This window comes from Scatophagus argus, chromosome 6 (assembly GCF_020382885.2).
Source record: "Scatophagus argus isolate fScaArg1 chromosome 6, fScaArg1.pri, whole genome shotgun sequence".
Taxonomy (NCBI): Eukaryota; Metazoa; Chordata; class Actinopteri; family Scatophagidae; genus Scatophagus; species Scatophagus argus.
The window spans coordinates 4,760,887-4,786,064 of record NC_058498.1 but is presented as its reverse complement, the minus strand read 5'-3'; the positions used below and the strand labels follow the sequence as shown (position 1 = coordinate 4,786,064).

General features: G+C 41.9%; 1 protein-coding gene and 1 non-coding gene across 3 annotated transcripts in view; both read right to left on the bottom strand.

Annotated features, from left to right (window-relative positions):
- LOC124061100 (glypican-5-like) overlaps window positions 1–23,686 on the bottom strand; it is a 42,464-nt gene extending 18,778 nt beyond the window's left edge. Inside the window, exons 1-9 of one of the 2 annotated variants that reach the window (XM_046392641.1) lie at window positions 23,195–23,686; window positions 19,848–20,009; window positions 16,611–17,158; window positions 15,577–15,759; window positions 14,158–14,342; window positions 13,975–14,034; window positions 12,733–12,855; window positions 4,639–4,759; window positions 3,750–4,189 (exon numbers count right to left, since the gene is read on the bottom strand). In XM_046392641.1, coding sequence (XP_046248597.1) covers window positions 4,172–4,189; window positions 4,639–4,759; window positions 12,733–12,855; window positions 13,975–14,034; window positions 14,158–14,342; window positions 15,577–15,759; window positions 16,611–17,158; window positions 19,848–20,009; window positions 23,195–23,372 — 1,578 coding nt within the window. In that variant the 5' untranslated portion in view covers window positions 23,373–23,686 and the 3' untranslated portion in view covers window positions 3,750–4,171. Of the gene's footprint in view, window positions 1–3,749; window positions 4,190–4,638; window positions 4,760–12,732; window positions 12,856–13,974; window positions 14,035–14,157; window positions 14,343–15,576; window positions 15,760–16,610; window positions 17,159–19,847; window positions 20,010–23,194 lie in introns of those variants that run through there. The other variant, XM_046392640.1, reaches the window with a different exon arrangement.
- Window positions 23,687–24,611: 925 nt separating this feature from the next.
- On the bottom strand, window positions 24,612–24,684 carry trnam-cau. Its single transcript has one exon. It is a non-coding gene; the product is annotated as a tRNA-Met (tRNA).
- Window positions 24,685–25,178: the final 494 nt, after the last annotated feature.

Sequence of the window (25,178 nt, the reverse complement as noted above, 5' to 3'; positions counted from 1 at the left end):
ATTTTTCAATGGGAGCATCTCCAGAGTTGGATGATTAATGACAGCAGAAAAAGTCGTAGTCACAGAGTCATTAAAGATAGTCAACAATCAACACTTGGCGAGGTACCACTGTTAAGATTCAGATATTTCCTTGAAGTAAACGAACGTGTTTCTGTGGGAATTTTGGCCCATTCATGCAGTGAAGCATTTGTGAGGTTACACACTGATGTTGGACCAAAAGGCCTGGCTCACAATCTCCGTTCCAGTTCATTCCAAAGGTGTTGGATGGGGTTGAGGTCAGGACTCTGTGTGGACCAGTCAAGTTCTTCCACACCAAACTCATCCAACCATGTCTTTATGGAGCTTTGCTTTGTGCACTGGGACACAGTCATGCTGGAATAGAAAAGGGTCTTCAACAAACAGTTGGAAGCACAGCATTGTCCAAAATGTCTTGGTATGATGAAGCATTAAGATCTCCCTTCACTGGAAGTAAGAGGCCGAGCCCAAACCCTGAAAAACTGCCCTGTATCACACCTGAATTCAGTAATAAGGAGGTGTGTCTGAATACTTTTGTCTGTATAGTGTACATGTGACCCAAGAGGAAGAGCAGAATTTCAAACTACCTTGGCTTGGCAATATTGTCATTTGCCATCTCCTATTTAAAAAAGTAAATCAGAGTGGAAGGAGTGGTGGGACCAGGGCCCCTGTCCTGTAAGGGGTCAGCCCCCGCAGGGCTGATTAGGTTCATCCTGATTGGTTAAGCATGCACGTACAAATTTTAATTGCAAGGATATGTGAGTGGCTACACTAATTGAATCCCCTTAGAGGGCAAAGCCTGTGTGAAACACAATCCAAAGGTCTAATTAACACATAATACAAAATTGGGACACTGAAAGATAAGAATAGACTGAAGGAAAGACTGAAGATAGACATGGCTGAAGAAATAATTAAAATTCCAAAGAGGCTTCTTTGTCCTGTTTCATATTTTGCTCCTCCTCTCATCCTGGCTGTGAAAGTGAGTAAATGGCACACATGACAGGCATGAATAATTATTAATACACGGCGTGCATTAATGTGTGTATGCTTCAGACAAATGGCTTCCCCCACAGAGGGAGCACCCTGGTAGCTATCAAGAAAGAAGCACAGCCCAGGTCCTGGATTTCCAAAGGTGACTCCAAACTTGCTCAAAGGAAGGACAATAACAGCTCACAGCATGCACTTACACACAGGGTTTGTTTGTGTGCACACACACTTGCATTTTCTCAGTTTATCAAAAAGATGGAAAGACCGCAGAGCCTTTGGAAGTGGAAATAGTTTGCAATGCAGATGAGCTGTGTCATATGTGACTTTTCGCTTTGGTTCTTGTCGTGGCCTGTTAGCATTTACTGCCATTCATCTTTCAGCATGTAGTACAAGTCCAAAAACATTTATCTACCTTTTCTTATCTTCATAGTCTTCTTTGTGTGTGTTGGTGTGCGTGTGCTCATGTTAGAGGATTGACAGATTCACTGTTCTTTAAATCACAGACTAACAGGATGCGTAGAGTTTACACAGAATTAATAGACTGAGAAATGTAAATGATTGCACGCAGTGTGTGTGGTGGTGTTTTTTTTTTGTTTTGTAGTTTGCAGCAGGGGGGGACGCTGACTAGGCATTTCCTCTATGTAAATGCAGCATGATTAATGGACTCACCAACAAAGTGAGACGCCACACAGAAAAAGCTTAAACAGCAAAAAGAAAAAAAATAAACCTTAGCTTGCCCCATCCAATGATCTGACTTGCCATAAATATTCTATAACCACCAACACAAACAGAATTTATCAGGACTTCTGGACAATTCCCATTCTTGACCTTATGATTAAGCAATCACTTCCACTGATGCAGGTTTTGATTTATAGCTCAACATTTTGTTTCTGCTTTAATTATACTGCCGACAGAAATCACGGTGACATTCTCTCTTTGACTCTGTGTTGCAAGTGGCTTATGACTGACTTATTTCATCACTGAACTTGGAGTGAATTCAGGACTATTCCATATCATGTGGTGGAAGAGTCTGTCTTCTGCCCCCCCTGATGGAGTGCAGATGCTCCCACCTTCGTCTGAACCTCGAGCCAGTCCATGACAATGTGGTCACTGTTTTTACTGCATGCTGTATTACTACCTGCCTGAAAGAGAAGGTTTGCAGACTGAATTCCTTTTTGTTTGCATGTGTGTTACTGAACAGGAGTTGATAGCAGAGCCTTTCTCCTCTTCATTTCTTCTCATCTTTTCTGTCACTGTCATCCATTCTTATGGCTGTAAAGAATATTACTATAAAGAAAATGGCTGAAAATACTATTATTATTGTCCAACTTGGAAAGAAAACATCACCAAGCCACACTGTTGCACTGTCTGACGTGTTCCATCATAAACGATCCCCAGCATTGTTTTTGACTTTGAACCTGTCCCACATACCTTGTCTTTGTGCCATAAATTTCTGCTCACTCATAAATCAGTAGCAGAAAATTGTCTCCAATGAAAACTTTATTCACTTCTGTTTCAGCAACTCTGGTTTCAAAAAATAAATATAAATGTAAATATATATAATATAAATACATATATATAAATGTAAATGTGATACAATATTCTATAAAGTAAATTAGTGCTAGAATGTTGGAAAGGTACTGACAGTCATACTAACAGTTTTGGTGTTTTCAAGAGATTTATTGACAATAAGAAGAATCTAGAATAATGTCAGCCTTATCCTTTAATGGCTGACAAACTATTTTCTGTGTTGTCTCCTTCTTGCTGTTTGTTCGTTTGGTCTTTCGCACACTTCACTTGTCTGGCTTCCTGTTTGTCTGTCTATCGGCCTGTCTGACAGCCACAAGGTCTTTGCCGCTATGAATCTTCATTATGAAGAACTGATGTATAATTTTATGTGATCATATTAATAAGGTTTTATGAATCATTCATGCAAATGATATCACTGTATTGCCATGCTGTCCAGAGCTTTGAAAGTGCTGCGTAAAACCAGTTTAATTGTTGAATTAATTAATTTATTATTGCACGTTATGATCGACGTCTCTTTAAAGTGCTGACATTTAGGTTTATTGGACTAAGTAGTGCTTCACACACAAGGTGATAACAGATGATTGAGAGCCAGATGAAGACGAGGAAACACACACACACACACACACACACAAAGCCCTCCAGCTAGCTTTAGTAACTGTGTATCACACCTTCACATTTCAAAGAAACACAGAGAGGTTATTGAACTTTCATGATAATAATAACAGCCAAAGATCAAACTAACAATGGCATCATTATTTAAGAATGGATATGAATAATTCCATCCATTCAGGGCAGGTAGAAACGATCCTGCAGAACGCTAACCACTTTTATACTTCATGGTGTCACGGCCAAGGTGACTAGAAGATATTGATGCTCTGTGGAAGAGCTATGAAATCAACCACAAATCCTTTTGCTTACTCACGCTTAAATTTATAATAAACACTTAGGTTCTCCAAAACACAGCTTTAGAGCAGTGGATAAATGAATACCTTACCCAACGCAAAAATCTTTAACAGACCAATCTCTGAACCCATTGGATATCTGACGTCGATTTAGCCTCTGGGAACAGCAGCAAATGTTTCAAGTCTTCCTGTGTATGGAAAAGGATCTCTGTATAACAAATATCTGGGCCATGACTTCCTATTCTGTGTGTCAGACAATAGCCAATGGGTTCAGAGGTGGCATGAGATGCATTCTGCCTTTACTGCGCCCCGAACAAACTGTGTAGCTGCATGCGACCACAGCCTGCTCAAATGGGATCGGTCAATGCTACTAGGATTACAAACAGAATGCAAACAAAAACCCAAATCTTGTCCCTTGCCTACAGATCTAAACTGTGCACTCCTAAGATTTCCAAAATTCACTGAGCTGAGCTAGTAAAAGTGCTAGCTATTTACTGCTTTTTATAGATGCTGGGGGAGCATCTTTCAAACACAGACGGATATGTGCATGCTGGAATTCAGATTATAAGGTACGCTGCACAGTTCATGTTGACATTTTGGTTAGATGATCACATTACAAGAAAGAAAGACAGAAAGCTCATGTGTCTAAAACGGAAACTTTCTCTGGGGGTAACGAAAACATCCAGTAAATTTCAATGACAATCTTCCCGTTAGATTCTCTGCCCGTGAGAGGAAAGTTATGACTGATGGTGGTCCTGGAAGAAAGTAATGAGATTCATCCTCTGGGAAACCATTCATAGACAGGACATGTTGTGATACAGTAGGTTGAAGTGTTGGTCAAGGTGAAATCCTGAGCAAATGGTGGCACTGGATGAAGGGCCATTAGGTTACCAAAAATAATCAAGAACCACCATGTGGAGACCATTTATATCTTTGTCAATGTGATGCACGCAGGAAAGTCAAGACGATTTGCTCTGGATAAAAGTGTTGATGAAAATTGTCCAAACAATATTGCTTCCTGTAGGCCTTGCTAATGAGGCAAAAAGCTAAATTTAACTCTTGTGGATGTTAACTTTGGATCGGCTTTGCTCGATGCATGTGAAATCATTCTGAGTTCTGTTGAGAACATGAATTTGCGAGAACGACGTGCGCCAACACTGATCTCACGCACTGTTTCTTATTTGAAGTGAGCACATGTATGTACCTGTGTCAGCTGCTCCAGCCTCAGTTTCGCCCCCTTCAGGACGGGATCTGTATTACGGACAGTCATCTCTGGGTTCTCCCTCTGGGCTTTTAAAGTGCTGCCAACCACACGACCTGCATAACTACAGAAAGACAAAAGAAGAGAAAGACATGCAGTACTTTCAGTACTTTCATTCTGCAGTCCCAATTCTGTGTGTGTGTGTGTTGTTCTCCTGCCCCAGTTTTCCCACAGTCACTATACCAGTGTGTTCAGTCAGGGTGTAATGATTCAAGGACACACACGCACACACACACACAGAGTCGCATGGTGTAAATGTATTTTCTCCTGCCAAAAAAAAAAAAGAAACAAAGTCTCAAGGATCATTTGAGACATTCATGGTGACATGAGCTCATCTTCTAACAGTCTGATCTTAATCTTACTGATCTCACCTTGTTGAAGTCATTGAGATTGTATCAAGAACAGGTGGAAAATACCGTAACAATTTAAAGAAGGTCGTTCATGTACATTCAGTGAGGCTCTGTACTTTTACTCCACTGCAGTAACAGCACTGCATGCACATGTCAGTGGTTTCGTAAACTGACCTTTCACATGTAAAGAATACAACAGGGTCATAAAAGTTCTGCTGTGCTTTAATCCACTACTTTACAACTGCATGCTGTTTAAACAGTAAAGAACTAACAGAATAAATGAGTATATTTAATTAATACACATCTTGTCTTTTACTGATTATCATTTTAAAGAGAGTACTTTAGTGGAGTTATGTGGTATTTAAACTTTGAATGGTGTTAATTTAAATAATCTTTGTGACTGAACTGCCAGCACCCACCACACAGTGAGTTTATTTTTTTAAATTTTATTCTATAAGCTACAGGCTGTTTAGACAAAGTATGATTTGGCCTGACACGAGTTGTGAATGTGTCTGGGCTGTCCTCTGGTTTCGTCCACTCTGCGTACCCAGATATGTGCATATAATAACTTACTGAACTTGTTTGGATGACAAATTGGGTAGAGTAACTGAATGTGGCAAATGCATGTCATCACTGAGTTTGATCCTTGATCATCTGGCAAACTGATGTTTCTCCGTGTAGTGGGCTAAAAGCGAGTATCACATCATTGTCAGTGTGGGGTTGCAGTGGGTGGATCAAAAGGAGGATGAAGTGAAAGAAAAGCAAGTCAGAAACAACAGCTTATGAGTCATATTTCTTTCCAAGTTTCCAAGTTCCAAACCAACTTTGCTTGCTAATTCAATCAGCCACCAACTCAGTAACCGCTGAGTCCACACCCTTGAAAACAAAAAACACACTCTGGCTATGGCAACAACGGAAGACGATTGTGGGAACCAGAGAGCAGACGCATGGTGGATGTCAGCTGGATTTTAAAAAATACGACTTGACTAATGCCCAGAAATGGTGCGGCGGTGAAGACCCTATCCTCTGGAGCCATGCTAACCATACTGGTCTGGAATCAGATCACACTAGAGACTTCAATCTGATGCACAAAGTCTCTAATTAAGTTTTTCAGTCCTTTGTTTTATTCTCACACAGATTGTGCTTTCATGCATACACGTTTCCTGATTAAAGGTCACATTGTGGCGATGGTCTTATTCAGGTCAAGTCAAATGTCCTGAGCTCTGAGTCACAAAGTTTAAGCCTGAGAGTCTCAAAGAAGTGCTTATGAGCTGCCCCAGTGAGGCACATTTTCCAGTCCAGCTTTGGGCAAGTTCACAATAAATATGCAGCCAATCACATATAACATCAACAGATCTAGAGCTGCATGGTTAATTTAAGAGATGATGATGAGACTACAGATCCTCATGGGAAAATTAGGTCATTAGAGAGGCAAAATAATGCAGCAGTGGGGAGAAGGAATACATCACACAACTATAACACATATAATCAATAAGAACAGACCAAAATAAAACACACTGAATATTACCCTGCTGACACTTTGAACAGGTTCAGTAGCCTGGAGTGGATATGGGGGAAAATAATTGCTACCAGTTTTGCTCTTATGTTTCACGATGAAATACATTATTACAGTTATGGCGTTTCTGCTGCCAAAGCAGAGGATTACTGTAGGAAAAAAAGCACTGTAAATGATTAGCATAATGGTTACAGGAAGAGAGCAATTGATGTGGGTCTGAGTGACCACAACACTGTGTAAATAAATTAGTGGGAGCTACTTTTACGGCTGAATTCATGGCTGGCACATAGTCGTCCTGCTGTAGGTACTACATCTGATCTGCTGTGTAGGAACTGATTCACATTTCAGCATCAGATATGCAGTGCTAGACAGAAGTACCGATGATTATTCTGTCATGTGCTGCAACTACGTACCCTAAAGTAAGCGTGTTTGCGTTCTATTATTGACTTTTGTACAGTGGGAAGGTCCACCTTCTTCACTTCGTTATGAGACCATAGTTACATTTTTGTGAAGGCAGTTAGTGGGTGGGCCATTTACACATTTTCTCAAATCCTTTTGATCTTAACAGAATCCAGAGGAAGTTAGCTGAGCTGCACAAAACAAAGTCAGCAAACCTGATTAATCCTGAAATCCTAGGTTAAGTCTAAAGTTCGCCGGCTAGCCCACTAATCTTACTTACATGAGACAGACCATATCTTATGGATCTTTTTTTATACAGCTACGTAAACAAAAGGAAGATTTCAAACACTATCACCATGGAAACGGTGATTACAAAGCATGTATGCAAAGCAAAGCAATGCAACAGTGAACAGGAAAAAATCACAATGTGCATCTCATCTTGTTGCTGTGAGTATTTAAATCCGCTTTTGCAGTACGTCTGGGATGAGACGGCGTGGTAGATCAAAACAGGATATGATGCTACCTGTAGCGACATGCACAAAACAGATTGACTGAGGCGCCTTCGTATGAGCAGGATATTGTGCTGAATGCATGAACACATCTAATGAAAGGTGCAGTGAGCCCTCTGCAACTACATGACTTGTAAAATCCAATGCAATAGAAAGAGCAGAATAGGAGAAGAAAGAGGTGGGAAAAATGGACGGGAAAGGAGAAGAGTGAGGAGGGAGGATGAAAAAAAAAACTCAATTAAATACCACAGACCGCCCCAGGGGGAAATCCCAAGATTCCTCAGACTCCAGGAAAGGTTTTGGGGATCAGTGTCAACACCACACATCCAGTGATTCTCCATGAGTGTCAACACCTCCCAAATTTTCTGACATGTTCATGTTTACCTCAGTCTTCGTTAACGCTAAGAACGTGTGTCTTCACTTGGAACAGTGAGGCTAAGAGCGACAAATTGATTTGGCCTTTATTTATTCTCTTTGGCTGAGCATAGCTGCTCTTTTACAGTTACACTAAGAAAGACGCGAACATGAATAGAATAATAAATATATCTTAGAGTATTACAGGAAGGTTATTATGTATAGCTTTGAAGTTAAAGAGCGTTATCAAGAGTTTTTTAAGTGGCAGATCAAGCAGATTAAGTGCAGATTGTTTCATAAGACCAGTGCACCAACAGTAAAGCAGTCATTTCTTCACAAGATTTCCCAACAAGACAGCTGTAGATGAATAAAGACCAAGTCTTATTGTGTGTCTCGGCAAGAGAAGAGAAACCCAACTTAATCATGAAAAGTGCAGTGGTGGGTATCTTAATTATCTACATTATTTCTACAACTCAGAGGGAAATTAGTTCTGTGCAGCAAGACGAGCTTTTCTAGGTTTTCTATATGATATTTAAAGGTAAATTTCTTATTGTAACAAATCAAAGTATTTATACTGTTTAACCTTCTCCCTCTTGCAGTAGAGATATGCAAATTGCTATTATAAATATCTCTGGATATTGAGTAGTGAGTATAATTGTATTTTCATGAAGTACCTTTATGGGTAATTGGTACATTACAAATAATTAAATAGGAACTGTAATCTCTCTGGAGCAACTCAAACATAATCGCAACACAGCATAAGTGTATGAGCATTGTTAGCATAAAATCAAGCATGACTGGTGAACAGCATGGGGTTTAAATGTACAGTCAGTGTACAGTAGTGTCATAAAAAGTAGCTTTTAGAGAGCTCTATTCCAACTCCACAAAAAAAAGAGTTAAGCGTAGTAGATGTTTTTACAAAATGCATAAAAATGCAGGGCAATATCCTATTACACTGTCTAAATTATTTTCAACTAGGATAAGATCTAAGGTGGGGCTAGGATTAATTTTAAAAGAAGACTGACATGGAATGCTTCAAGAGGAATGCCTTCAGCTGTTATTGATTAGCATGTCCAGTGTAAGTGACGGGCAGGACAACTTGGAAAAATGGAAATTGGATGATAGCTATCAGGGTCACTGCAACCTCTGCTGCACATGCAAAGGGACCACATAATGATTGGTGCAACAGAAGAAGAAAGGATCCGTGTTGTTTCATCCATCAGCTGTCTAACTTCTAAGGCCAGTAGGGACTCAGTAAGGAAAAGTGTTGGTATGTGCCTATTAGTGTTTTGTTGGTGGAGACATTCTTACCCAGTTGAAAGCTCACTTAACAGCCCTCAGATTTACTGAGGCTGGAGGTGAAGAGGTGGTGCCTTTATCAGTTTGTTAACAAGAGTTAAAACAAGCAAGTTCAAGCATAATGCGCAAATAGATTCTGCTGAAATGCATCCACTGCACTCCCAGACATCAGATATTTTGCCTCTTTTATCAGTTTGGTATCAAAGAAAAGACACAAGGCAGAAACTGTCAGTGCCGTGAATGAGCTACTGGCCAGATTACAGACCGGCGGGATCCTCTGTCTGTCTGACACCAGATGATAATGTCACAGAGAGGTGTGACTGTGAGTGACACTTAATAAGATCCAGAGAACGACAGACATAAATCACCAGCAATACAGTGACAAAGCTGCTCTGCTGTTGCCCTCGGTTACTGCATGGTTGTTAATGGTAACACACACACACACAGTAATCCATTCTTCTTTGAAGCGTCTGTGGACGTGCATGGAAACACATGCGTGAGTGCACGGTCACAGAAAACATAATGGAAATGAAATCATCTGAGATGGAGATCTGATATGTGGGAGATGTGTGTAATTAAAAGAGTCACAAATTCAATTGGAAATCTAGCTGCATTCCAGGAGTCTTTTACAGAGCTCTATCACACACACACACACACACACACACACACACACACAATAATACACTACACTGACACCTGAGGCTTATAACTTATACTTATACCACATGAGGGAGTGATATGCTGTGGTTAAAAGAAAAAAACTGCACTTAGTCTCACTTTCTGTGTACTTCATATCCCTCTCTACCCCCTCCAGACACTTCTCTCTGCATCTTTTAACAGCACTTGCCCAACTCTGTGAAGCGTTGATGGCTGATGTAGAACAAATTTTAATGCATTAAAAAATACTTAGAGAAAACATTGGGTGTGGCAGGTGTTCAATGGTGGAAGTTAATGAGGAGCTATATCCTGTTGCTTAGGTTGGTGAGAAGATGCTTCCCTCTTCTGGAGATAATCAGCTATTACAGGTCGAACTGGTTCCATAAAGGGAACAGTTCAGTCAGACTAAAAAGCTGTTAAACACGGACTTTTAAAATTAACTGTAACATGTTCATGCACTGTTAGGCTACATCAGCGCATGTTTAGATGGCTGTCAAACAAGAGTTTAGAGGCATACTCGGCACATATCACAAACTCTGGATTTCATTTCATTTCTCCTGATTTAAATCAGAGATGTTCATAGAGGGAGAAATGGCTGCTGTAAATTGGCTACAGATGGGGGCTGTGACATTAAGTGAGAAAGGATGGATTTGAAGCTGCTCAGTACAGCTGTGACTTTAAATGTGATTGACCTGAATCTCTTTTCACATGACGCAGAACAGATATATTGAGATTAAATAACAGTTTTTTGGGACCTTCTTTGTGCAACATGGTGGGAAAACCACACGCGGAAGTGGAGATGGCCATGTTTCATCTTCGTCTCTACTATATTGGCCAGGAGCGATTGGAGAGCAGTTTTGCGACCAGCTGGGTCCTGCCATTGCCTTGTGTTCATTCATGGGTTGAATATGGGTTGCATTCTCAGACTTTTACCTCAAGCTGTCAAGCTGTTGAATACTGTGAACAGACTTCGGTTGTAAATTGCATCTACCCTTCTTATACAAACTGTTCAGCAGCAGCTTTTCTTTTGTACGCCTTGTTTTCAAATAAAATGTAAAAGGTATTTTAGTTCCTTTATTTAAATTTATTTTTCAGCGTGAGGGCCTTCTGATGGAAACATCCCCAAAAGATTCTGTTTAAGATGCCCTTGGGCTGCTTCTTTTGCCACCTCCCTTTTCCTTCACATGCACACACTCTCACCAATACAGACATTTGTAAGTGAAGTGGGTCAGAGGGCGGAGGAGCTGAATGGAGGTCTGAATAGAAGGACGGAGAGATGAATGGATGGCTGAATTAATGAATGAATGGGTGGATGGATAGATGACAGAGAGAAGAAGATGTAAAGAGGTCAGAGAGGCACAGACTGGCTGAACTCCAGCACAAGCTCAGGTCTGTTCTTCTGAGTGAAACTTTGCCCTGAAACTCAACACAGATAATGACAGTCTGAGGGTTTCTGAATCTTTTACTTCCATTCTTCTTTTTTGTTCAGAAGCTTCACCTGACTGACCTGTCACGGGCCAAACTAAGAAGTAAGGACTTAAAAGTAAAAGTAAGGCCTGAATGCAGATGGAGAAGGAAGTTAAAATCAATTTAAAAACATTGCACTTCTGTAAAAAAAACAAAAAAAAAAAACAAGAAAAGACATTTATGAGTTGTATTTTCTTTAGAAATTTCTCTGGCAAATCAGGTTGTGTATTATGTTAGCTAAACTACATACTGACACTTGTAGCTAAATATTGTTCGCTGGTACGTTAAGGTTCTAATTTTATCCAGTTTCCTAAAGTCTGTTAAGTATTTGACTAAAGGTAAGTCATTATAATTGGAGGGACGTGTAGGAAAACTGTTCTCTGTGGGGAAGTTACAGTCCAGTTCATAGATGAAATAAAATCTGATGCGTGTTCTGATTATACGAGTAAACAACATGTACTTATTTATTTAATTGTGACCTTGGAAAAGGTGAAATCATCTGCATTCCTCAAAAGTACAAAAAAATAACATTACTATGCATATATTATGAAGTGTTTTACTATGATGAAAGTTTTTATATGCATCATGCTGTTGATTTAAAGGGGTCCACTTTTCTTAACACATCAGCAAAGGCAAAGTGTGGTGGCAGAGCCTTTAAATATGAGGTTTACTGACCTTCACTGTATGATGGTGACAAAGCAAAGTGTGTGTGTGTGTGTTTGTTTGTGTGGGATGTCCTTGCAAGGCTGCATGGCCTGTTTCATATGGTTGATAGACCACTGATGAAAAACGCTCTCCATCACAGCAACTGTTTCCCTACTGAGATGGATAGTACTTAACGTTTGTGTGTGAGGGTGTGTGTGTGTGTGTGTGTGTGTGTGTGTGAGAGAGAGAGAGCGCGTGTGTGTCTGTTGAGGCCGCGCTCAGTGAGATGTCAGATGAGCGCAATCATCCCATGTTCTGTGTGTATTGCAGCGTGCGTATTTGTATGAGTGTGCGCCTGTGTGCACGCGTGTGAATGTTTGTGTGTCAGTACGTGCGTGTGCGTGTGCGCGCCCATTTGTCTTGTTACCAGTTTAAGCTGCCAATGTAATCACCATGAGAAAGACTGTGGAAACGAACTCTCTAACCTTCACAACCCTGTCACTCCCCCACCCTGGCAACTATTAGGAAACACACACACACACACACACACACACACACATCATACACTCTAATATGCTGCAGTTTGTCCTCTTTTTAATTGTAAAAATCTAACTTAAAACTATAAACAGTCGTGACTGACCACCTGAGTGAAGCACACATTACTGGAATTTACTAATTAAAAATATTTAAAAAAATTGAAATATCAAAAATGTGATTGATTCATCATTCGACCAATACGAGACAAAATCAGCATTAAATACGAGAAACGGGCACCTCACTCGAGTCGTCACCCAGGAACACATACTGTGTATTTGTAATGCATGCACTGCAACACACGCACCTCTCTACGACGTCTTGGCCGCTCCAGCATGTGTGCTGCTCAACCTCCATCTCGCTTTCACACAGCATCTCTGGCAGCTCTGAGAAAAACCACTGGTACCTCTGGATAGAGCCCTCAAACTCCCTGGAACACAGACAGAAAGAGTTGTGCACAGCTGAATGCATCGCTTGATGTTATTAAGAGTAGGATCAATGTACCATAAGCTTTAATTTGTCCCAATTTAGACTTGTCATGTTCATTTCCCTCTGAAACCCCTTTGATAGACTCTAATAAGTTACTTAAAACAACATGGGAAAGGGAAGCGAGCTCAGACCACTTTAGATAATCAAAGTTTGGCTACATCCTTCAGGAAGACTGACTCATTGTCAGCTGACTCTAGTTTTCATTTGTTTGCCTTCCCTTGTGTCTCCTGTGCTTCCTTGTCTGTATATGTGGCGCTGCTGTGGCTCTCTTTCCCTGACCCTCCTGTCTCCTGATTCAGTGTTGATTACACACACCTGCCTTCCATCAAGCTCATCACTCTGCATCAACCCTGGTTCTTCAGCCACTCCTTGTTGTTTCACCTACAGTGGCAGTTAACACTTCAGACTTCTGTTTTGATCCAGTGATCCTTGTGTTGCTTTCCTGACTAATCACTTTCTCCATTTCCTGAGCTGCTGGATCACACTCTTCTGCCCGCCTGGTCTCTGACCCGCCATGCGCCCGCAACCTCCGACCAGCCCTTCCTCCTTCGTCCACCTCCCTCTAGTCGGTTAAGCCACGCCTCACCGCCCACTTGCCCCTCATGCCTCCGTTCGCCCCACCTCAAGCTGTGACTGTCTTTCCAATAAATTATCTTATCTTCCTCCTGATTCTGTGTGTGTGTTTGGGTTCTCACTGCAAAAATCATAACAGTCACAAAATGATGAAGACATTATTCAAATACAGTTAAAGCTACAGAAAATTAATGGTTTTGCTGACTGTTTTGGCCTCTGATGTGCATTACTGGTGGCTGTGTTACACTTTATTGTGAATAATTCTCAGATGTTTTCAGTGTCTGTGAAATACACATCCTAAACCCGGGGGGGAACTGACGGTAAGTAACAAGTTTTCTTTTGACACGCGCTCTTCTTTAAGGACTAATGAATGGACAGACAGGAGTAGATAGCTTTTGCAAAAACACAAGCGCAGACAATGACAGGTGATTACATATTTATTCTTGATTATTTTTAGTACTCCAAATACTCTTGGAGATGAATTTACCTCGACAGTTTTTTCAGGCTGCGACTCTGGTCTCTTCTAGAACCTTTAAGAAGGAATGACCTGGTGGGACACATAAACACACACAAGCACAGGAATACACGTTTGAATTGATTTTCTTCTGCTATAACCAAATGGGAAAAGACACTCTGGCTCTGTCATCCCATCAAACGTATGTAAACTCACCTTCGGGACTGCAGCTGCAGACGCTGACGAGCAGCTGGGCCCACTGAGGGAGGCGACGTCACATGTGACTTCTCGGCGGTCACAGGTGCAGCAGGGCTCACAGAGGTTGTAACGCGCGAGGTGGGGGGGGCGTCTGTGCTTGGCATCATGGGACCAGCTGCCTGGGGTCCACACACCTTCTCTACCTGAGGATGAGACAGTTTGCAGGGTGCTGTTTTGGGAAGCCTTGATGATGTTTCTGATTTTCATCTGTCTAGAACAGCAGTTTCTAACCTTTTTTCCTTTTGAAGAGATTTTAAACTGGATTTTATTTGTTAAAACATTTTTTTTCACACAAGAAAGTGATCCTGGCACTGTTGATGTTTAGACTTGGCCTCCTTTTTAGGTTTGCAGTACCACAAGTCATCCATTAGGTATTTCAACTTCCCTCTCACAAATGCACTAGATCAGCCTCACACCCATTTTTAATGCTGTGAGTATGTTTATTTTCCCTCAAAACAGAAATATATGGAGGCATGTCTCAGCTCCAAAACTTTTCTAACACAGAAATGGCAGAAGCACTTCTTGTTGGGAACAACAGATCTTCCACTATAAAGTCAAAGGCAGATTCACTGACTCTTTTCTTTCCTAGATGTATTAATTCTAAAGGCTGCACTCATACAACACTGAAACAGTTGGCTGTTATCCTTTGGTGATGTGTGTAATGACTAAGAAGCTTAGTCAAATATTAAATGAAGTGGTATTTTCCTATTAGCTGCAATTAGCAGTGTGATTATGCTTGTGTGTGTTTGTTTACCTCTCAGGAATCTACTCTACTAAGTCCACAATGTTCTCTCAAAGTTGGATGGCTTCTCTATTTCTGCTTCCAACAGTGTGTGCATGCATGTGTTTGTGTGTCGTCTGTTTGTCCAGAGATTAGCCACAGAAACTTTCTCATCACTCAGAACCAAGCTGCATTCTGGGTATCAGTTGTCCCGCCAACCACAGTCTTTGTCTGGCACTGGATCTGTATTCACACTCTCTCTCTCACACACACACACACGCACACACAAACACACAGACTGAGGGGAACCCCAGATTCTCTGAAGAATGAGGCTGTTTTTAGCACATCTAGGTGCAAGGCTTTTGTTAGCAGATCCAACTCACAGGCTGAAAGAGCAAACCCACGGCCTTCCTCGCTCTGTGTCCAAAATTCAAATGACTCTATTATTGGGGCATATGAGCACGGATGGTTTAGCAATCTCATACTGATCCCTTCGTAGTGTTTGTAGTTTACAATGAGAGTTTCGGGGTACAATCTTTTTAGACTGGCATCAATATCCTGAATCCAAAATGTATATTACGTAACTGTTTAAAGTAGTAATAAAGCAAATCACTTGGAGACATTTTCCCTTCCATCCCATCATCCTCTCTGCTTACTGTGGCTGTAATTCGCGGCCCGTGCAGCTGAGCGTGCAGTATAGCATCATTCACGTGATTTCGGACTGCTAGCAGCGCTAACTCCATGCTGTTGTGGTTGCTGCTGGTTGCTAAAGTGGCAGCTAACCGTTGGAGCAACACCACCAAACTCCCCCAGGGGGCGCCAAGCTCTGATACACCCATCTGGAACACAGAGAATGGACAGGAAAAGATGAAAAGAATTGACTGAAGAGGAGAAAGGGATCAAGGAGAGAGAATAGAGACATGCGTCAGTGTTACTTTTTGGGTTTTTCTTGAAAGTTTGTGAACTGTCTTAGATGTACTGCATATATCAGTCTAACTAATAACTTATATCAATCTGACTCTTTGCTGTAATCACAAAAACAAATGACTGTATGAGCCAATGACTGACTGCCAATCTGTGTCTCATCACAGAGGAGCCAAGGATGAATTTTCCATAAACCAAGTTGCCTTCTGTGACAGAGAGGCTGACTTTGCTGTGTGTGTTTTCCTTCACGTTCCTTTACTGGAGAGGATAAACATGATGAAAGTTGTTCTTCCATCACATGTTCTTTCCTTCCAAGAGACTCTCAAGCAGGATGAACAGTGCCATCTTCCAGCTTTCTGCTATAAAGAAGTCTCTCTGTTGTGGGCACAGTTAAAGCTGTCCAGTAAATTTCGAAGCAGCCCAGTAAGATGCATGGAAGACACTGCCAGCTCTCTTGGCAATGCTTTTGTTGCTTGTCGAGCTGAAGCTTAATGTGAGAACGATTTACGGATGATAAAATGTTGTGAATGACTAACTCAGTTATGTGAGTGACAGGAGCATTACAGCATTTTTTTTTAACTTGCCTCTCCGGAGACAGGAGACAAATACTCTGAAGTTTCTCAAGCATGTAAAACATTTAAAGGAATAATCCAACATTTTGGGATATGTGCTTGGTTGCTTTCTTATAGCACAGAGAAAGAACTACTGTCTCCGCCTGCAACGGATGCACACCGTAAATGCACAAACAATTGCTTCAACTGCCTACCAGACATCCTCTCATAATGTTGACACACAGTCCGGTGCAGGGCCGTATCAGCGTCAGCCCTCTGCAGTGGGAACAGTACTGCATCCTCACTAAGCCTCGTCCACACTCTCTGGATAACGTTGCCTTCTCAGTTGCATTCACAACCTCTGCAGCCAGTCTCAGCAGCCGGCTCAGCGCTCGACCCGCCCTGAGTGCACGTGACAAGCTGCTGACCAGGAGGCGAGGATGGGGTCCGAACGGGCTGACATCCTGCCGCGTCATCCGCAGGCAGTCGTCGTGACTGGAGGAGGGAGACAAATAGGACTGTGGCGACGTATGACCGATGCCAGGATTGAGCAGGCGGCGGTAGACCAGCGGGAAAAGGTCGTTGTAAAACCGACGCACTGCGTTGTCTAGCGAGGAATTAGTGTCCCCGGACAGGTGGCGTTTGATGCTGCTGAACAGCTGAAACACAAGGGGGCGACAGTTGGACGCCAGAGCAGAGTAGGCGCTGTCGAACAGAGTGCCGGTCAGGTTAGATGTGAAGGACACGAGTGACTCGAAGGTCTCTGGAATGAGAGCAAAAACAGAGAGAAACAGAGGGAGGGATGAACATGCATTTTATCGTGCCAAACATAAACAATGTATTGTGTAACTTGAATACAACCCATATAAATTTTTTTTTCCAATTTCTTTTGTGGGCATAACTGACATAAGTGTCACCTGTGTAAGATGGCTCATAATTATTAGTTTCTCGTGTTATACAGAGTCTGTCTCACTAACCTTGGACTGACTTTATCCTGCTGCACACCAGCCAAAATAGCACACAACTTAATTCATCCCCGAGCTCGTTTTCACTACCCTGTTATCTATAGTCAGGTGATAATGAGAGGCTCAGGCTCAGGATCCACGGTGTTTCCTATGCCCGACACGGTCTAATAAAGTGGACAGCACCCTTAACAGAGCCTGTGTGCATGTGGTGTGTGTGTGTGCATGTGGCGTGTGTGTGTATGTGTTTCTATGTTTGAAGCTCTCCAAAGTAAAAAGGGTGACGTCAATCTGATGGCATCCTGACACACACCCACAGAACGAGTGAAATCTTCTCTCTCTTTGTGACTTTGACTAAGTCGTTCCATCACTTGGCGTGTTTCTTTCAGTTTGGTGCAATCAGACTCTCTTTCACACAAACGGACGCTGATGGGTTGAGCCGTTAGAGCAGACACTGAGTGAGAACGCCTCACTTTTATGTGTTTGCATACCCATGTCCTGGCAATAGCAACACAAATACAGACGGCATCGAGTGACACGGCAAAGTCTGCCCCGGGGTCATGTGATTAGCTCTTTACCCTCTGTGATTGGATGACAGCTGCGCCATGGTGGAGAGGGCACAAGGGTCTCACAGTGCCAGGAGAAACACACGCAAACATGGAGACACATACGTGCACGCACACACACACACTCACACACACACACACACACTGAATACACACTGAAGTAATCCACGGGGTGTAAACAGAGCCTGGCTACAACCGCTCTGGGCTTGTCTCAGTTTCTCTAGTGGGTTTTAATCACTGTGCTTTGGAGAGGGGATCCTTTGAGATTCAGCTCAGCTGTTCACCACTGCTGTCGTACAAAATTAATTTTCATTCATTAAAGGGTCGGTTCACCCAAAATACACATCCAAAGAAACCCCCCACATTCTCACATTCTCATCAAATGTGCAGGTAGTTTTTGTTTTGCTTGTTCAGGTTGTGTGGTATATGGAACTACTTCGCTCGTCTGAAAAGTTCTCAGCTTTATCTTCCACCTCAATGCCCATAAGCACCTTTAAATGTATTTGTAGGACTGGATGTAATGATTTCCATTCTGAAAAACACCATGTGGAGTCAAAATCATTACCCTGACTAACTAAGCGTTTTTAACAGTACTTATCATCTTCATCTGCCCGAAGATTTCTATCTCTTCTGCATTTTTCAGTGTTTTAAGCCTTTCTTCATTCTACTGAGGTGGCTGCAGTATTCCCAGAGCACGATATCCACCACAAAACTTAAATAAGTATCTTGGGGTTAATGAGAAAATACTCTTCTGTGGTTTGGGTGAACTGAGCTTTTAAATCGTATTGCTCAAAGCTGTTAAATTTCGAGAAAATGCAAAGCAAATTCCAACTTGTCTCCTGCTACTTGCTGCAGTTTTCTCCTCATTCAGCCCTCCTTTGTGCATGGGCGTTTTGCATTAATTTTACCCATGGATGGTTTAGTCATCCGCTGGGCATAAATAGCAGCTGAAACTGAGTGCGAGTGCATTCAGATGTAACAGGGGATGAGAGAGCAAGAGACAGAGAGGCAGGAAGAAAGAAAACACAGAGGTACATGTTTGCCATGTCCGTCTGCTGGGTTTCATCAACTCTACCCCCTCTCATAATCTCCCCACTAAATGCACACATACACACATTCACACACATACACACACACACACATGCTCACACACTCTGGTGAATAGCGTTGAGAGACAAGTGGACAAGCAGAGTATTCTTCCTCCTATTCAGAGCAGCCCGTTAGAGACCGGCTGTTGCCCATGGCAACAACACTTTGCTGCGGATACGTACTGAATGTAAACATTCTCCGTCCCTCGCGCTCTCATTGGTCAAGAACAAAACCTGATTATCGCAGCGACAGAGACAGACAGACAGAGAAAGAGAGCGGAGAGTTGTAACAAAGTTTTCCGCTCCCTCTGAGAGTTTGCTCTCTCAAAGACTTAATCGAACATCAGTTGTTTGTTTGGCTAGCCACCGTGGCGCCTCACAAAATAAACTGGCCTCACACCACCAGCCTGACACAAACTAGCTATTTCATGATGAACACACAAAGTGAGAATGACAGGGGGGCTACAGGCACTTGACAGAACTGTTAAAACACCAAAACCGCCACTGCTGTAAAAGTCAGTCTGAGTTTTGAATCTTCGTTCTTGAATAACCCACAGACAATCACAATAATTGTAATAAAACTATTTATGCAGCATAGCTGAAACAGAAACATTACTGTTTCAATTAGGGCGGCAACTAATGATTTTTTCATTAGCAATTTATCTTGGGATATTTGATATCATTTAGTCCCCAAAACAACAAAAAATATTACCTGTTTTGGTCAACAGTCCCAAATCAGTTTCTCTTCAGTAATGAATGAAACAAATCAGTGCTCTGATTGGATTCTCTAGTCTACGCCCCTGTTGTTTCTCTGTAGCTTCATTTCTCCACCTCACCTTGGTAGGCCTTGGTGTGTCCAGCGAGCAGGTACTTTAGTTCAAAGCTGTAAGATCGCATCTTTTGATGCGTCTCGCTGCGAACAGCCGCCATGTAGCTGTCCTCCATCTTGCTGGTGCAGCAGCTGGGCCCGGGGTGGACGCACACTCGGAGAGACTCGTCTGAAAGACAGATGAGAGAGTAGCTTCAGGCCTGCTCGTATTTCACTAAACATCCACTGCCAGTTTCAGTCACAGACAGGTTAAATCACAGCAGAATCATTACTTCGTGAAGTCTGCACAGCTTTCAATCCACCTTTGCTCTGATCTTGGATGATAAACTTTGTGCGCTCATCATTAACAGAGCAACAAAATGTCTGATATGTTTTATTTAATATGTGTTGGTAGATTCAAGGCTCAGACTGAATCCTACGAGCATACTTGTTTCACTTTGAGCTACTCTAGAGGTAGTCAGAGATAGAGATTTGTTCCTGGAGGCTGTTTTGAAATTCACGCACGTCCCTTTTCCCGTAAGCTATCATCAACTGACTAACAACTAAGAATCCAACTTGTTAATCAGTCAAGTTCGTTAATCCATTTGGGGACAACGAGACTTTATGACTTTACAAAAAAAATCTTCAATGAGCCTCTTGGGACCTGACATAATGAAATGCACAGTGGGCTACACTTCACCACTCACGCCAAAGTGTGTGCGTGTGTGTGTGTGTGTGTGTGTGTGTGTGTGTGTGTGTGTGTGTGTGTGTGTGTGCGCGCGCAGCAGTCTGACTTCAGTCGACTGCTGTAGGCCAAGCTGTCAGCTAGCTGACTGAGATCAAGGGAGGGAGAGTGACGAGAGGAATGGATCGTTCATCTATGTCTGACCTCACACACACACGCGCGCACACACACACACACACACACACACACACACACACACACACACACACATGCCAGACCTGTGTCAAACTTACAGCTATTCATACTAGCACTGGCTGACTGTGGAATACATTACTGGGATTGTTACTGTTTATTGGAAATGCTATGCTGCATTCCTCATTTGCAAGTGGGATAGCAGGTTGCGTGGAAGCCAGACTGCAGGTCGCCAGCTCGGTTTTTGCAACGAGGTTTTAGTCTGGAAACAACCGGTCCAACACAAGCCGCTCAGTGTGACTCAGAAATCCGTGCAGCCTCTGGTTCTTTTCTATAAAATTATTAACCAGTTTGTCATGAAATAATGTCGTCACACGGCCTTCAGCAGCTGATGGGGTTGGGGCAGTTGTCATAGAGATGGCGTAGAGATACAGTATATGAGGCGGGTGGGGGTGGGGTGATCACTCTCTCTGTTCCAGGCTGAAGGTGGACCTTATGTTAATGAAGCCTCAGTGGGTGTCAAGAGAAAATTCTGCTCTTTGAAACATCTATAATTATTCATCTAACTAGTTGTTTATAATCACAAGCTTGAAGCACACTATCAGTTCCTGCAGCAACAGTAAAACCAGGGGAGGAGTGTGTTGCTGATATGAGCTGTGACTGTAAACTGTTGGACAGGTGAAGCAGGTGTTGTACATTCAGCTGTGTGAGTGCTGTCTACATCTGTGTACAGATGTGCGGCACAGTTTTCCTTGTGTCTGCTGATCATAGCCAGACGATTACTGTGTGATTCGTATGCATTTTCATGAACCGTGTAATTATGACGAGGCGGCAGCTTATTTTCTGTCAGATGAAAAGAGAATAAAGCTTGTTAACTTAACACCTGTCCAATCCACCACTTGACTTCAGAAATTTACTTGCCCAAAGTTACATTTTTACTTGCTCAGATACAAATTGATCTATTAGTTAACATTTATGAAATACCAACAAAGACTCTAATTAATAATAATTTTCAATATTGAGCGATAAAGAAAGACGTCAGTTGTCATGTTTAGTCTTATCCGCCTTGCTCTCAAGCTTGCAAACTTGCAGCAAACTGTGCAATACATAGAGTCAACCACATCCACTAACACCACCCAACTAAACTCCTGTTGCCAGTTTGCTTGCGCTTCAGCTCAAAAACATCTTGAGACAGAAGAGAAGAAAGCAACTCCTCTGGTGCTTACATCATCAGCTCTGGAAAGAAATATGTGTTAAATGTGTTTTTACAACTTGCCTGGTTGGACAAGCGAGTTACTAGATGTACTAGCTAGTGGTGGCATTTTACGTGCCCCCTGGCAAGTGGGTAATGCTTATCGTCAAGCCCTGCAGTACTCGGGGAAATCTGGAATTAATGCCAACAAAATGACTACAAAGAGTCTCGTGAGCCACACAAAATGTCACATTTGCTTTCAGGAAACTGCATGTTTAACGCCACCTCTTATAGCCACAGATGCTTTCAAGAGCTCTGTAGAAATCTTGGTTAGTTTTCAACAGAAATAGCTTGTCTCTCTCTCTCTCTCAGCAGTGTTGGCCTACACTGCACGCTGATGAATTCTCATTTGGAGTTTGGCCTTTCATTATAAAGCTATGAGTTTAAACCCTGCGTGGACTACAAGTCACAGCAATGCTTTTAGTCTTGCAAACCTCTGAGATATTAAGTTAGAGTTTGACTATTCAATACTACGTGGAGTTTGTTCGCTTACGTTGTAGTCATTCAAGAAACTATTTTCAGCACATGACGGTTGTTAAACTCAGCCCAGTTATATTGAGTGAACCTCAAAGTGTGTGATGGTCAAAAGCAGGTTTATCCATCTTATTGTGCTGTGGATCTTACGTATGGGCTTATTTGAATGCTTCACTAATACTTTGTTAAAAGACAAAACAGTCAATTACATGTCCTCAATGAAAAATTAAATCAACAAAATGTTATTAAAGTATCAAAAGTGAAAACATTAAGGAGCAGCGTTGCATCATGCTGTATTATCATTATATAGGCTAAAGTTTACATGCTTTTTTATTTATATGTGTTATATACGTATTTACTTTTATACAATGCACTCTATACATATTATTACTACAGATTTATGATTTATACACAAACTTGGTGGTTAAGTAAATCTCAAAGGCTACGGCACACCGCTCAACAGTTTGATTTATAATAGTGCATTATAATTTATAAACTCATCGCAAGTTTTGTATTTGAAATCTCGATTTCTTGAAAAATACGTGAATGGTGCTCAGACAAATCGAGTAAAAAGGAGAAATATTTGCCTTTAAAGTGTAACTGAGTAAAATATCAAGTATCGAGTACCTCAAAATTATACAAACTCATACTTCAGTAAATCTACTTATGGACACTCGTGCTCTGTGTAGCTTCTTGTCCCTTTTTGTTTTATTTATTTTTTTAAATCTCCTTTAGAGTTTCTACTGTGCTATTTCCAAAGGGACTGACTGACCTGTTCCTGGCCTGTCTGGCACCAGCTCCACCGGGCCTATTTGGCGCATCATGTAGGCTGTCTTCACCTCATGACAGCTGTCCACATCGGCTGATCTACAGCCAGTCTCCGGCAGAAAAACGAAGTAAAACGCAATCAACCAAAACAAGTCCACGTTTTGTAAGGCCGCACGGAACATCGCAACATCTCAGTCGGGGGATAGACACAGCCTAGACGGGTAAAATGAATTCCTAGAAGTCCTACGGTTCAGTGTGACTGAAAACTTCATCTGCAGCCAAAGTCCGTGCGTCCGGACGCAGCGCCCCCCTCCCTCACTCTGACTCACTCACTTCAGCTCAATTACTTAATTGACATGTGGGCCCAGAAACCTTCCAAAACACTATTTAGTATCTGTTCGTGTTCTTTTTTTTAGTATTTGCTGACTTTATAGCTCTCTCACACGCATACTTTCTAACAGCTGCTCCTGCAGATAAGGTCCACACTTGATTGATCGCTTGAGTGAAGTGGAATCACAGGAAACTACAGAATGACAGTGGAACACGGGCGCCACCCGCTGGTTACTCTGGGCCATAACATCATGGTATTTATAAAAACTCCTCATTGAAATGGCTGCAAGTGTTGATTGTATGGACTTTTTAAGTTATGTCACGTGTTTTCTATTAACCACCTGAGTATTGGAGGTTTAAGCAACAAAACTCATTTACGCTAATACAGCTAATGTCACATTAACAACTAGGTACTGGTTAGCATCCACGCTAGTGAATATCAGTAGCTTACTTTTTCTTTTGTTAATAATTTGATAAAACACAATTTTGCTTCAGTATGCCTTCTACCAAGTTCCAGATGACCAGTGGCTAAGCTAGTTACATACTTGCATACTAGTTGGTTAGACTTAGGCCTTTGTGAAGTCCAGGACTAATAATTGGCTGAATTATTGTTAAACACAATTCACTTTAGGATATATAAATATAGACTTAATATGTATAAATAAAAGCAGTTCTTGTGACTCATGTTTGGTTTTCATATGTTTTCTTTCATGTTCATTCGTCAAACTACAGACTGCAGCGCCAACAGGGGACCCTCGCTCCAAAGGCTTGTCATACGCTGACACCTGGTGGTAATTTGGTGAAACTGCATTGACGTTTTTGTTGTGGATGAAGTCACGGTTGAGGTGGACAAGACTCTTCTTGAGTTTAACTGCTTTATAAGCCCCGAAGCTCTTCTCCATATTTGAGATCCGCACCAGCTTTTGGGGCATCCAAAAGGAAAGTCTGGTTTGATCCAGAATTCCAACAGTGATTAAGTTTGATTATGATCCCTGTCAGTGGGAAGTTTATTGAAGAGCTGGTTGCAATTAGTTGGTAAAGCACCTAAAGCAACGCAAAAAAATCTAGTGAACAAAAAAAATATAAAAGTCTGCCCCGTGTGAGGCTCGAACTCACGACCTTCAGATTATGAGACTGACGCGCTGCCTACTGCGCCAACGAGGCCTGTGTGCAGTCTGCGGACATATGACTTAAGAAAGTAGACTAGACAAAAACCGTAAACAATTTGACAGAAAATGTGACATTGTTTCACAATTTGGTTCAAGGTAGTAAATGTGACCAAACGGCGGGTGGGGACACCGCTTTTTCTCCATAGAAAAGCTCAGTCATTTTCACATTTTCATAGAGAGGTTTCACTCCTCTCTGTTTCCGGTTCCAGAAGCGCCGTCGGCCTCTATTGCGGCGGGTGGTCAAAACATTCTTCTTATTATTATTATCATTATTATTATGATTATTATTATTATTGGAGCTGTTGTTATTTTTCTCTCGCTTGTCTCTTTCACATCATGACGTCCTTACTTTGCAAGCTAACCCACTCAGATCTTCATTACAGTGACAGGATGTGAAGTAGCGAAGTAAGATGAAACCAGCTCACTTGAGCTTTCAGGTTCAATGATAGAATCTGTGAGTAACGATATTTAATTGATCTCCTTGTTTCT